General features: G+C 53.8%; 1 protein-coding gene across 3 annotated transcripts in view; it reads right to left on the reverse strand.

Annotated features, from left to right (window-relative positions):
* Window positions 1–12,646, reverse strand: part of KIRREL1 (kirre like nephrin family adhesion molecule 1) — a 104,754-nt gene that overhangs the window by 13,185 nt on the left and 78,923 nt on the right. For 2 of the 3 annotated variants that reach the window (XM_024989893.2, XM_024989892.2), the window contains exons 2-4: window positions 9,511–9,660; window positions 7,567–7,716; window positions 1,799–1,956 (exon numbers count right to left, since the gene is read on the reverse strand). In XM_024989893.2, coding sequence (XP_024845661.1) covers window positions 1,799–1,956; window positions 7,567–7,716; window positions 9,511–9,660 — 458 coding nt within the window. The remainder of the gene's footprint in view (window positions 1–1,798; window positions 1,957–7,566; window positions 7,717–9,510; window positions 9,661–12,646) is intronic. The other variant, XM_024989894.2, reaches the window with a different exon arrangement.

Below are 12,646 nucleotides of genomic sequence, written 5' to 3' on the forward strand. Positions count from 1 at the left end.
TGCTCTTGGGGTGACCCACACAGAGCTAGGTTTGCTGGAGGGGCATTCAACCTGAAGCTCTGCCCTTCCTCCAGCCCCTACCTCTTCCTCAGGTTTAGGTTTTTTTTTTTTTTTAAACTAATAAACTTTATTTTTTAAGAGAAGTTTTAATTTTACAGAAAAGTTGAATAGAAAATACAGAGTTCCCATATATCCTCCTCCCCAACCCCAGTTTCCTCTATTATTAACATGATGCACTAGTGTGATACATGTTACACCTGATACATAAAACAAGTAATGAACCAACATTGATACCCTATTACTAACCCCATGGTTTTAAGTCTCGTTCCTGGAATACCCTGAGTCCAACCCAAGCCTGTCCTTTTCTGGAAAGTCTTCCTTTGCTAATCCCAGCTCTCAGGACTCTCTCCAAGACTGAACGTGTGGCCCTCACAGGCAATCTGTCCTCCACACTGCTCTGGTCACATCCGCCTTGCCTCTTAGGCACTGTGCTGTGCATGGGTCTCTCCAGCTAGAACGTAAACTCCTTGAGGGCAGGGAAGGGACTCACAGGCTCAAAGTCTCATAATGGTTCTATGATACCCAACATGAGACATGATCATAGGACCCTTGGGCTGTTTTCCAAGGCTGTTTGCACACTGCCTAGGGGAAACCATAATATTAGGCAAAGTGGCGGCCCACAGTTTGACAGCAGTACAAGCGTCTTACTAGGCCTGACGCGGTACTGGAGCGGTACCGGCCCAGTGCAGTAACACTGGCTTCCTCCTGCTGCTTCAAAGCTCCATCTTCAATAAATATAAAAAAAAAAAGAAGGGGCAGTAGATGACAAATGGCCATTGACCAATCGGCTTGTATGGTTGCCAAAATATTTCAAAACATGTAACCATAGAGGGGAAAAATGACAGGGTTCTTGGTGGTGAGAAAGTTAAGCACCACCGAAGCCAAACTGTTTGTCAAATGGTGAACTGAAGGCCAGAGAGATGTGAACTGTCCGAGGTGACACAGAGTGTCCAGGGCGGAGCAAATCCAGCCAGTCCCTGGGGCCGCACAGGTGGAAGGTCTCTCCCCTCAATGAGAAGTGCCTCCTGCAGCATCTAGCAAGTGGCTGGGTACACCTGTGCCTGTCCCCAGCTGGCAAGAGGAGCTCCAAATAGGAGATCTGGATTCTAACTCCAGCTCCACCGCAACTTTGCCACGTGATCCTAGGCAAGTCATTTGATGTCCTTCTCGCAACAGGTTACTTATCTGTAAAACGTCCATATAATCGCTGCTTCCCCAAGCTTAGTTGTGCCTACTGGGGACATGCACCAACTAGAAGCTGGGAGAAGAAAGTTGAGAGGACCGTTAGCAAGAGACTACAGTCCGATCCAGGTATAAACCCCAGCTCTGCTGCGTGTCAGCTGTGTGTTACCCTGGGCAAGTCACCCAACCTCTCTAAACATCAGTTCACTCTTTTTGAATTGGAAGTTAACAGCTAACTTATGAAACCCCTGTGAGGATTAAGAGAGACTGTCCATAGACCTTAGCATGCACAGTGCCTGCTACACTATAGGTGCTTAATTAATGTAGCTATTCTCAATGTTATTCTTAGTCTCTGCTAACTACTGAAGGGCCTGAGAATTCTCTTGTCTGGACCTCAATTTGCCCAGCTATTTAATGAGAGGATCGGACCACATGACTTCTAAGGCCGCTTTCCACATCTGTGTTCTCCACTAGTCTGTGGTCAGATTCATGTGGGAAAGGGAAGGTGACCTAGAGGGCAGCCTTGGAGGAGCTGGGGGAGCAGGCAGGGTCTCACCGTGCTGGCTACAGCACCCTCCTGCTGTGTCCCGTCCCGGAACCAGAGGATGGTGGCAGCAGGCTTGGCGTTGAAGGCGCGGCATGTGAGGTTGTGGGGGATGCCTGCCTGCAGCAGGATCACAGGACCGCCATCAATCCTGGTGTCCTCTGGGGGTACTGTGGGGAAGAGCAGAGCAGAGTCAGTCCAGGATGTGGCCAACAGTGCCCTGAGGACAGAAAGCCCTGCCCCTGGAGGCATCTCTCCTACCGAACGTCCACCCCTTGGTGGGGCAGTGCCATCCTTACCCCCTAACTCACGATCACTGAATCTGCTGCTCCTGTGGTCTGGGGGACCTGGCACAGAAAGGTGGCTGCTTCCAACGTAGCTTCTTACATCCATTCCCTCCTGTCTGCTCCTCCGCCCTGGTGCAGCTGGATGAGTGGGTCTATCATAGCAACCTCCCAAACGGACTCCCTGCCTCCAGCCCCTGCTGGCCTCAACCCATCCATCACGGCTGGCAGGTTATTTTCTCTACAGATCAGCCAAGTCTGTACTACTTCCCTGTTCAACCACTTTCCATGTCTACCAGCTGCCACGGGCATGAGTTGCAAGCCTTTTGACCTGCGACCAATGTTCCCCAGGTCAAGTCCTGCACTTTCCCACTTCCTCTTCTTGTTTCTGCTCCCTTCCCTCACAGGTTCTCTTGAACTGCTGTCCATACTGTTCACATCCCAGCTGCTGCACAGGGCCTTCCCCGCCACATCCCCCTCCTCAACCACCGCCTCTGTGCTTCCCAGGCAGTCACTCGAAGCTCTGAGCACCATCTATCAATAGCTTGTCTTTGGGTTACTTGTGAGGGTTATCCATGTCCCCTCTCCAACAAAACCGTTATCCCTGGAAAAGCAGGAACTCCATCACATTAATATTTATACAGTCTCCGGTGCCTAGAACATGACCAAAGCAGGCTCTGGCTAAATGCTTAAGGAATCGAATCAGTCAGATGTTTGAATTAACAGGAAATAGTTCCCTGTCCTATACCCACAGGCTTTGGAACACTCAGGTGAACCAGGCTGCAAGTTCCCTGGGAGCAGGGGCTACTTTTTTCTCTTAAAGCCCTAAGATCTAGTGCAGAGGCTGGTTGATAACGCATCCTTGGGGCTATTAGCGGAATAAGTAGTTGATGGGATAAAGATGGAAGGATTTTTATTATAATTTTGGTATTTGGTATACCTCATGTTCACCAGCCAGCAATGTGAAAGGGTATCGTTTGCTTTTTTGCCAGGAAGACCAGAGAAACGCAGAAGGCTCTTTCCAAGGGAGCCCTTGAGAGGAGACCCTGGGGTACCCATGAGGCCAGTCCTGGGCAGGGCTGTTCTGGAATTTATGAGATGACGGTCTCCATTTTTGGGGTTTCCAGGGAGAGGAACCTCTTGTAGCCCATCCCAGCACTTTGCTCAACTGGTGCACGCAGAGTGGGAGGGTGGGGCCAGCCCAGGATCTAGAAGCAGGCTGCCCTGGTTTCAAGTCCTGGTGCCTTTATTCATCCGTTAAGCGACCGCGGGTGACGCTGCCAGGTCAGTTTCTTTGACAGGGACATACGATGCCCATCCCCAGGATTCTCACGCAGGCCAGACGAGGGCGGAAGAGAGGCCGTCACGTGTGACGTGCGCAATGTGTTCACGTTAGTGCCTCATGCAGGCCAGACGAGGGCGGAAGAAGGGCCGTCACGTGTGACGTGCGCGATGTGTTCACGTTAGTGCCTCACGCAGGCCAGACGAGGGCGGAAGAAGGGCCGTCACGTGTGACGTGCGCGATGTGTTCACGTTAGTGCCTCATGCAGGCCAGACGAGGGCGGAAGAAGGGCCGTCACGTGTGACGTGCGCGATGTGTTCACGTTAGTGCCTCACGCAGGCCAGACGAGGGCGAAAGAAGGACCGTCACGTGTGACGTGCGCAATGTGTTCACTTAGTGCCTCACGCAGGCCAGACGAGGGCGGAAGAGGGGCCGTCACGTGTGACATGCGCAACGTGTTCACGTTAGTGCTCGGACAAGAGCCAGCAGTGCCTCTAGCTCCTGGCTGGCCAGTGATCTGCTTGCTGCATCCCGGGCTCTTCCTCTTTGCTCACTAGTGTACATGGGTCCAATGGCAGATGGATGCAGATTGGCAAACGGGGTGGGAAGGAGAGAAAGGCAGAGAGAAATGGAGCTGCCACTCAGGCTCTCTTGGTCTGTGGGGGGCCCTCTGAGGTCACACAGCGCTATCATACCCCAGGAGGACAGTCCTAGTTGGGCAGAAGAGGGGAAAGCTTCTTCTCCCATCAGCTTTCCCTTCCGTTGGAACATTGGTCCTCACCCTTTATTTAGGGAAAGACCGCCCACCTTTGTCACTAGCGCACCTTAGTATCTGAGGAGAAGAAAATATGGCCGTTGAGGTGTCTACTAAGCTTAGTTAGACAGCATGTGTCCAGGTGGTTATTTATTTATTTTTTTTATTTGGCTGTTGTTTTTCAGTCTCTATGTCATGTCCAACTCTTTTCGATCCCATGGACTGCAGCACACCAGGCTCCCCCGTCCTTCACTATCTCCCGGAGTTTGCTCCGATTCATGTCCACTGACTTGGTGATGCCATTCAGCTATCTGATCTCTGCCACCCCCTTCTCCTTTTGCCTTCCATCTTTTCCAGTGAGTGAGGCCTTAGTTGTGGCATGCAGGATCTAGTTCCCTGACCAGGGCTGGGACCCTGGCCCCCTGCATTGGGAGCTTGGAGTCTTAACCACTGATCCACCAGGGAGGTTCCCATGAGTGTGTTTATGAGCACATTTTTAGGATTTGAAACTTAAATTTGTATATCAATATTTACGTGTCTGAGGCCTCAGTTTCCTTGTCTGTAAAATTTCAAAAAGCACATTGACATCTGTTCCCCACAGTTCCTATTGGGAGAATGAAAGGAGATCAAGGGTGTGAAACCGACTGTAAATTGTAACATGATCGACAACATCTCCACCACTCACTGACCGCTCACCAGGTGTCAGCTCAAGCACTTCGTGCATAGGATTTCTTTGCGTCTTCACCACAGAGTATATTTCATTAATCCTTTCATGGTAAATACCATTGACTGCCCCCCAACCCCCATTTATAGACAAGGCACTGAGGTTCAGACAGGTCAGGCCAGTGTGCTCAGAGCTCAGCGGCAGGGCTGGAACGAGTTCTAGGCCTGCCGACCCAGAGCTGTGCTCATCACCACTGCACTCGAGGTTATTGCTGTGAATAATGAGGGAGCCGTGGGTCTGTAGATCTGTATTATGTCTGTGTCTGTCTGCCAGGGAGTGGGAGGCAGCTGCTCAGAGTTCTGCAAGGCCATTCTGTTGCCTGGGCTGGTCTGGGGTGGGGGGCTGACCACCGAGGGTTATAGCTGCAGGAGAGGGGAGGTGACGAGGCTGGCCATGTGCAGGGAGGCCGATTCCACACACGGAACACAGCACGCTCTCCACTCGGTCCTGCCCAGTCTCTGAGCCCCGAATGAACAAAAGCTGTGTCTAGGCAGGTGAGCAGAGGAAGCCGCACAAACTTTCCTGCCTTCTCATTGCCTCCATGTGGCTGCAGGAGGCAGGGGGTGTGAGAGTTCCAGAGAGACGAGGAAGGGACAGAGTGAGGGGAAAGGAGTAGACGGATGCATCTTCCATCTCTTTTACTCTTGGGGCCTCATCCACCTGAAACACCCAAATAGGCTACAGAGATCCACATCCTCAACACCCTCCAGATAAGCCAGCCAGCTCCCTGCTCGTGTAGACCTCCCTCACTGACTCGAAAGCTTTTAGACAAGATACTTCTCCACCAACAGTTCCCATTGATATTCTCCTCTGCCAGGAAGCCTTCCTTGATTGAACCAAGTTGCAGGATGTCATTACTAAGTTCCTGTTATATATCTAGGGTCTTGGCTGGCCTTTACCCATCTTTCGATATTTCTCCCTCTCTATGCTGGGGCAGGAGGGGGAAGGAACAGTATCAGGACCCCTTCATTCAAATGGCAGTCTCCAGTCTGGAAGTAGCATCTTCCAGGACTTAAGCCGAGGCAGTTAGGGAGGAGAAAAGAAGAGATAAAGTTTCGTAAGTATCTCGTGTTCCCTTGGAATGCCTGGTCCAGCATGGGGGCTCATACCCTCTCCAGTGAGGAGGGGAAGTTGATGCCTTAGCACTCCACACCTACCCTTGGTGGTCAGCTAACTCCTGCCCCCTAACCTCCATCCTGCTCGATGCTAATTCTCCCCATGTGTCTTCACCAGAGAGGAAAAGTGAGTCATCTACCAGCCTGTAGTCCTAGTCCTTCAGGGCCTTTACATCCAGAGAAACAGACTGCTGGGTCCCTCTGGTGCTCACTTATTCTGACATCTCACATCTGCCCAGACCTTCACAGTTTAAAACTCCCCACTCAGGGAGCAGCAAAGCGGCAGTTGCTAAGAAAAGGCCAGCATCATCATGCCATGTTACTGATGAGAAAACAGATGACCGGAGGTCACGACCTCTTCAGGGTCACGGTGCCAGAATGGCCTGGGTCTCCTGACTCCCATCCTACCTCTTCCCGCCACGCTCGGATGACTTGTCTCGTCCTCACCCTTCTCCCCCAGCTAAGAGTCTTCCTTGTGTCCAGACTCACTTAGCTCAGCTCCCCGCTCCTTCCTCCCATCCCTTCTGGGGGGATTCCCCCACTTCAACAATTTCGGGGATAGGGAGAGAAAAGAGAGGGGGCAGGACAGATCAGATGGGAGCAGCAAAGAGAAAGGGATGGAGCAGATGACAAAAGGGAAGGAAGAGGGTCACAAGCAGACGGAGCCAAGCCGGAGACAAGTGGAGCAGAGTCAGAGGCCCAGGCAGAGCACCAGAGCTTGAGGGAGACAGAAAGATGGATGGAGCTGGAGGTGCCGCCAGGGAGGTGGGGGGCAGGGGGGTGAGGGCGTGTCAGAGCTGGCCTCATTCCGGTACTGGGTCCTGCCTGCCTGGTGCATGCAGGAGAGGATCCCCTCATTATGCAAATAGCCCCGGGTGTTACCATAGAGGGACATCTGCTCTGTGCCCTGTGGGCGGCAGCCAGCAGGCTTCTTCAGAGACAAGCCCCCCTCCAGTGACTCCTGCAGACTCAGCCAGGACCCCTGCCCCACCCCCTCCCCGTTTCTCAGCCCTCAAGGCCCGATCCTTCCAGTTCTGCTCCCCAGTTCCCTGAGGAGGCCTGGAGGTGAAGTGGAGAAGGTGGGGTGAGTGCTGAGGACGGGAACAGAGGCCGAGAAGGGAAGAGGGGCTGAATGGAGGGAAAGGAGTGAAGGGAGCAGTTTCTGGGGCAGCTGCAAGGGAGAGGAATGGAGAAGCTTCCAACAAGCCCATCTGCCAGGAGAGGCCTGGTCTCCATTGCCCCGCCATGCCCCCAGTCTGGCAGGGGCAATTTATGTCCTGAAGGCGGAGCCCAGTCCCCGCAAGGCCTGGGCACAGGCAGGGGCAGAGAGGATGCCAGAGCTCACACAGCCCACGTGTCCAGAATGGGTGCCCACGTGCCCATTTTTTTTCTCTTCTATCTGAACTTGGCTTTGGAAGGAGTTTAAAGGATTGGGGGAGGGAAAGCAAGGGAGATAGTCAGAACAGTACATGAGGCCAGGATCAGAGACAGAGAACTGGGAAATGCAAGAGGATGTTGGGGAAGCGGGGGACAGCCAGGACACCAAGAGAAAGAGACAGTAGGAGGTGACGGGACGGTGAGGGTGGAGGGGGGGTGCATGCAGGATGTTGGGGGTTATTACTGAGCACGGTGAGTTTCGCTCGCCGGGAGCGCAGGGCAGCCTCCGTGGCCTGGCACTCGTAAGAGGCATCATCAGAGAGCTCGGCGTCTGTGATCTCCAGGTTGTACTGCCCGGCCTCTGCAGAGCCCACGACGCGGTACCGTGGCCAGGCTGCAGGAAGAGAAAGGGCTAGCCCAGGTGAGCCGAGCCCAAGCCTGGGGCTCGCCTGGACCGCCCTGCCCCCAAGGGTGCATCCTCTCCCCACATCAGGGCCCAGGGGTCTCACTGGGAGCCAGCACCCCTCCCTCCACCCTCTCCTGGGGCCCAGGGGGCCCTCGACAGGGATGAGGTCCCTGTGCAGACACTGCGATGTCACAGCCTCTTCCGCTGAGGTGGGGAGCCACAAAGCAGGACGAGATGAGGGAGAGCAGAAGGGGGAGCTGAGCAGGAGCAGATGAAATCTCCGAAGCTGTTTGCAGACAAATGTCTCTCATAATAATAGGAAAGAAAAGGCAAAAAAAAAAAAAAAAAAAAGGCAGACAGCAGGGAGAAAAGGAGAGGAAGAGGGGAGGGTGTGTGGGCACTAGGAAATATAGGCCATTGCAGCTCAGACATGAGCTCACTGGGGCCAGAGGGAAGCCCAAGGCGGGCGAAGGTCTCACCCTCACTCATCAAGGGAGGGATGCGAGAAGCAGGGTCCTGCCCGCACCCCAAGGAGCCCCTCACCTGCAGGAGCCTCGCCCGGCTGTGGGCAGGCATACCTCTGTGCTTCTCCAGTCCAGCCTTCTTCTCCCTCCTGCCTCCAGGCTCTCGTCCACCCCTCACATTCTGTCAGCTCTCGCGGTCCCTGCCCTCAACTCCCTCCCACTGCCTCCCTCTGTTCAGAGGTTATCGATTCTTCTCACTCCATATCTATTGATCTCTCTCTCTCTCCCAGTTTCTTTCTCTTTCCATCATCAATAGATCCGCCAGCCCCTCTCCTTCCTTCATAGAGATTGCTCCATACAGACAAATTTCTCCTACCTGCTCTAATGCACGGAACCCGCAGCAAATAGTCTCAAGCCCTGGATAACAATAAGAATAAAAATGCATAATCCCTCCCATGCTTTTACCGTTACACTGCTTGACAGCGAGCAGTGTGTTTTCACATATTTTCTCATTTGGTTCCAAACTCACAAACACTTTTATAAAGCTGGCAGACTGCAACTACTATGCCTATTTTACACAGTGGTAAACTAAGGCCCAGAGAGGTGAAGTGGCTTTCCTGAGGTCACCTAGCTGGAAGGCAGCAGAGGCGGGTTCTGACTCCCCCATCCACTCTGCCAGGCGGCCTTTCCAGAAGTATCTTTACTTGCTTTGGAATAAAGGAGGCTTCCCCCTGTCCCCACCTTGGCACATTACGTTTGTTTCCGAAGTGGCTCCATAGTGCTTGTTAAATGAATAAATAAGCGCTTAGGCTGAAATTACAATGAATTTGTGGCCACAGAACAGACACTGCCTGGGCAGGGGGCAAGAGAGAGGCTGGAGCAAAGCCAAGCTGGCAGGAAACACTTGCAGGACCTAGAAGCTGCTATGTGCTCCCTTGGCTCTTGCAGGGGGCTCTGGAGCCTCCCAGCCCCTCCTGCTTGGCCTGGCTGCCTGCGGCTCCTCTCGTGGTGTCTGTCTGTCTAAAGCTGTCCTACGTAAAGGTCTATTGGTTTCCCTTGATTCCTTGGGCTTCCCGTTGGCCCTTTGTGAGCCAGTCTGCAACCCAGGAGGACAGGCAGAGCTGTGGAGCTTGGACATCAGCAGAGAGAGAGCTTGGGACAGGCACAGAGACCGACTCACACAGAAGTGGGAGAGGGGAGGCTACAGCCCAGAGAAGGAATGTGGTGGGGAACGAAAGGATGTTGAGTCCAGTACTCTTTGTTGGTGGGAGGATGGAGGCCAAGATGGGTAGGCTAGGTGCTGGGCTGCCCCACTCACCTTTGAGGCCCTGCCCCATGCCCAGTGCCAGCCCATCCTTGGTCCACTGCACGATCCCCGAGTAGTTGAGCAGCACGCAGGGGAGCACGGCCCGCTGTCCGGCCACCACGGTCTGGTCGGCTGGCTCCTGGCTGAAGCGGGTCTGGGTCCCTGTCAAAGCCAAAGTTGGCACGGGGTCAGGAGATGAGTGAGGAGAGGGCTGCACAAGAGGCCGTGCCTCCCAGGCTTCCGCTTCCACCCCGCGGTGGCCCGAGAGAGAGACGCAGGCCAGGAAGCTGGACCCTCTGGTCCCCACCCCACGTCAGCCCCAAACCCTTCCCTCCAAGAAGCCATGTGCTGGCCCTTGATTCTTCCTTCCTTCCATGGCCCATGGGACTGGGTTTCAGAAGCTGAGGCGCTCAGTAAGCATAGAAAGTGGTGCAGTGTTATGTAAAGGCCTCAGAGACCAAGCTAGTCCAAGCCTCTCCTCGTTCAGACGAGGACACTGAGGAGAGAGAGTCACTTTCCCAAGGGCACCCAGCGAGTTAAGGACAGAGCAGGATGCAAACCTGAGCCTAAGCACTTCAGGTCCTGGGCTCCTCCTCAGCTACCGCGACCAGGGCTCACCCGTCCCCACACCCACATCACTGGGTGATGAATCCAGAACACAGGCTGCTGCTGATAGCACGGTTGCCCGAAACCCCTGAGAGGTGACTATCCTCCCATATCCCCGCTTGGACCTGTGTACACGAGCCAAAGTAAGGTGACACACGAGTGCAACTGCACCAACTGCAATCCCCCCTGGGATGCACCCAGCAAGGACATAACGACATATTCTGTGGGACAGTCACATCCACCTGTATGTGTATAAATAAGCTTCCTGGGTGGCTGGTGGCAGATCCCAAACAAAGTAGCTCTGAACCCACTTCCTGTACGCTTGTCCGGTCCCGTGTTCACCCCTTGCCCCCGAGCTCTGGAGGCATGAGTGCATGCACACGATGGACACACCAGCACACGCCCAGCCTCCCGCCCCGTGGGAGCTGACAGGGCCACGTGACTTCGTTCCACTCTCCCTCTGGCTGCCGGAGCTACACATGGCTGCCCGGCTGGCAGCTCGGCCGGGAGCATTTGATTAGAGAACTGCAGAGTAATTGCCTTTAATTGCAGAGCCTAAATGGAGCAGGGAATTGGATTTCAGGTTTCTTCTCCCCCTTGCCCGCCCCCCAACTCCAGCCACCGCTGGTCGGCCTGGCGGTGGGCAGTCCTGGGCACTGCACTGTGACTGTCAGCTTCCCGCGCTGGGCCCCAGGAGATGGAAGGGCTGTGGGACAGCACAGGGAGAGGTCTGGGGCTTCCCACGCACGTCCCCAATCTGTCACACTCGGTAACCCAAATCAGTTTTCTCCCGGAACTCTGGGGACTCCTCCCTCTCTTTCTCTCCCCAGCTTCCAAGTTTTTAGAGACCACAGTCCTCAGATCCAACTCTTTCCTAACCCAGCTTTCCAAAATCTCTCTGATCCTCCATCACTCCTACGAGTATGCAAATGAATGGTCCCCTGCCCATTCCAAGACCTCCCTCTTATTCACCAGGAACAGGACTCTTCTCATCCCTCCCTTCTTCTTTTTCCTCCTCCAGCTCCATTTCTCACCTTCCCGAAACTGCCTCACCTTCCTGCTTCTTCCAGGAAGTCCTCCTAGATTGATCTTTTAGTTCCCTAGGCAAACACAGCTTGTCCCACCTTTCAGCCCTGCTGTCACAGCTCTATCCATGGAATTTCCTCTCCCAAGCTATCAGAGGCTACTTCCATGCTTTTGTTTGTGGGTAGAGGGCGGCTGTGGGTGGCAGTCTTTGCCCCCCTCACCTGTTCCATTAGAATGGGAACCTCTCCGCAAGGCCAAGGCCCACACTGTCTCTTCTCTCTGAATCTCCCTGGACATTTGGCATCCACATTGGTCGTTGCATATCAAGGAGACCAAGTGAGAAAGGGGCAGAGCTAGGAGTGGACTGATGGCCCGCATATGATTTACTACGACCAGGCAGCCTCTCTCGGTTAAGTGTGTAAATCCAGTTTTTTGGGTCTTCAGGGTGTCAGGAAGTTAAAACAGCAGCTCCCCAACTCTCCTGATCTGACAGCCCATCTATGTCTTCTAAGGGGAAAGGAAAAGGCTCACCCATATTTCCTGGGATTAGGGTGGCAGGTGCTGATATCCTGGGGGAGAGGTGGGTCAGGTGAGCAGCCGGTATTATTAATTCAGTCATTGCCCTCATTATTATTCAAATTTATTCATATCATTGCACATTTCTCTAGTGCAGCTACAGGCTGCAAATTCTCCACACGCACGTTTCTCCTTCCCACGGCCCCCGGAGCCCAAGTCAAGGGCTCCCGGGTAGAGTGGCCTGTGCACCCTGGCTCAGAGATGGAATTTATATTCACAGCTTTCCTGCATGGGGCCTGGACACCCTGGTCTCCTGTTGAAGTCTCCTGAGGACAGTGAGAAGCTGGTTCCTTGTCCACTGGTAGGTCAAGGAGGCAGCAGGATGGAGGCGGGAGGCCCTGGGAGTTCGAGTCAGAGATGGGTGGGCGTCTCGCCAGAGGGAGTGGTGTGACCTTGGCCTTGTCACTGCCCCTTCTCGGTCTCCTCCGTGTGCTCACCTATACAGTGACAAGTCTGGGCCAAGGACTGCAAAGTCCCTTTGAAGAGTAGAGGTTTAGGAAACACTTTGGTTTGCATAGTGCCTCTGCCACGCACTTCCTACCAGTGTGACTGTGGCCAAGTTATTCTGAGCCTCATACTCTTTACTGGTGAACTGGGGGACAATGACATCTACCTTGGACTGCTGGAGAGTTAAATGGGAAGAGGTGGATGATTTGCCTGGTACCTTCCCTGGAGTGTGCTCTCTGAATGGTAGCTATGAGCTTATTTATCCTGGGCAGTTAGATAATCAGAGGGACGGATGGAAACCTGAGCAGTGACATGACAAAGACGACATCTGTCATTCTGGGGTTTGTGAAATACAGTTCCCTCTTGGCATAGGCTTGGTTGAAGCAATTTAGTCTGGAGACAGGGGGATGGAAGCACTGACTCCCACGAGAGTCCAGAGAGGAGTAGAAACAAAGGGTCTCAGGAGTTTAACTCAATGGAAAGGTCCTGTGGA

This window comes from Bos taurus, chromosome 3 (assembly GCF_002263795.3).
Source record: "Bos taurus isolate L1 Dominette 01449 registration number 42190680 breed Hereford chromosome 3, ARS-UCD2.0, whole genome shotgun sequence".
Classification (NCBI taxonomy): Eukaryota; Metazoa; Chordata; class Mammalia; order Artiodactyla; family Bovidae; genus Bos; species Bos taurus.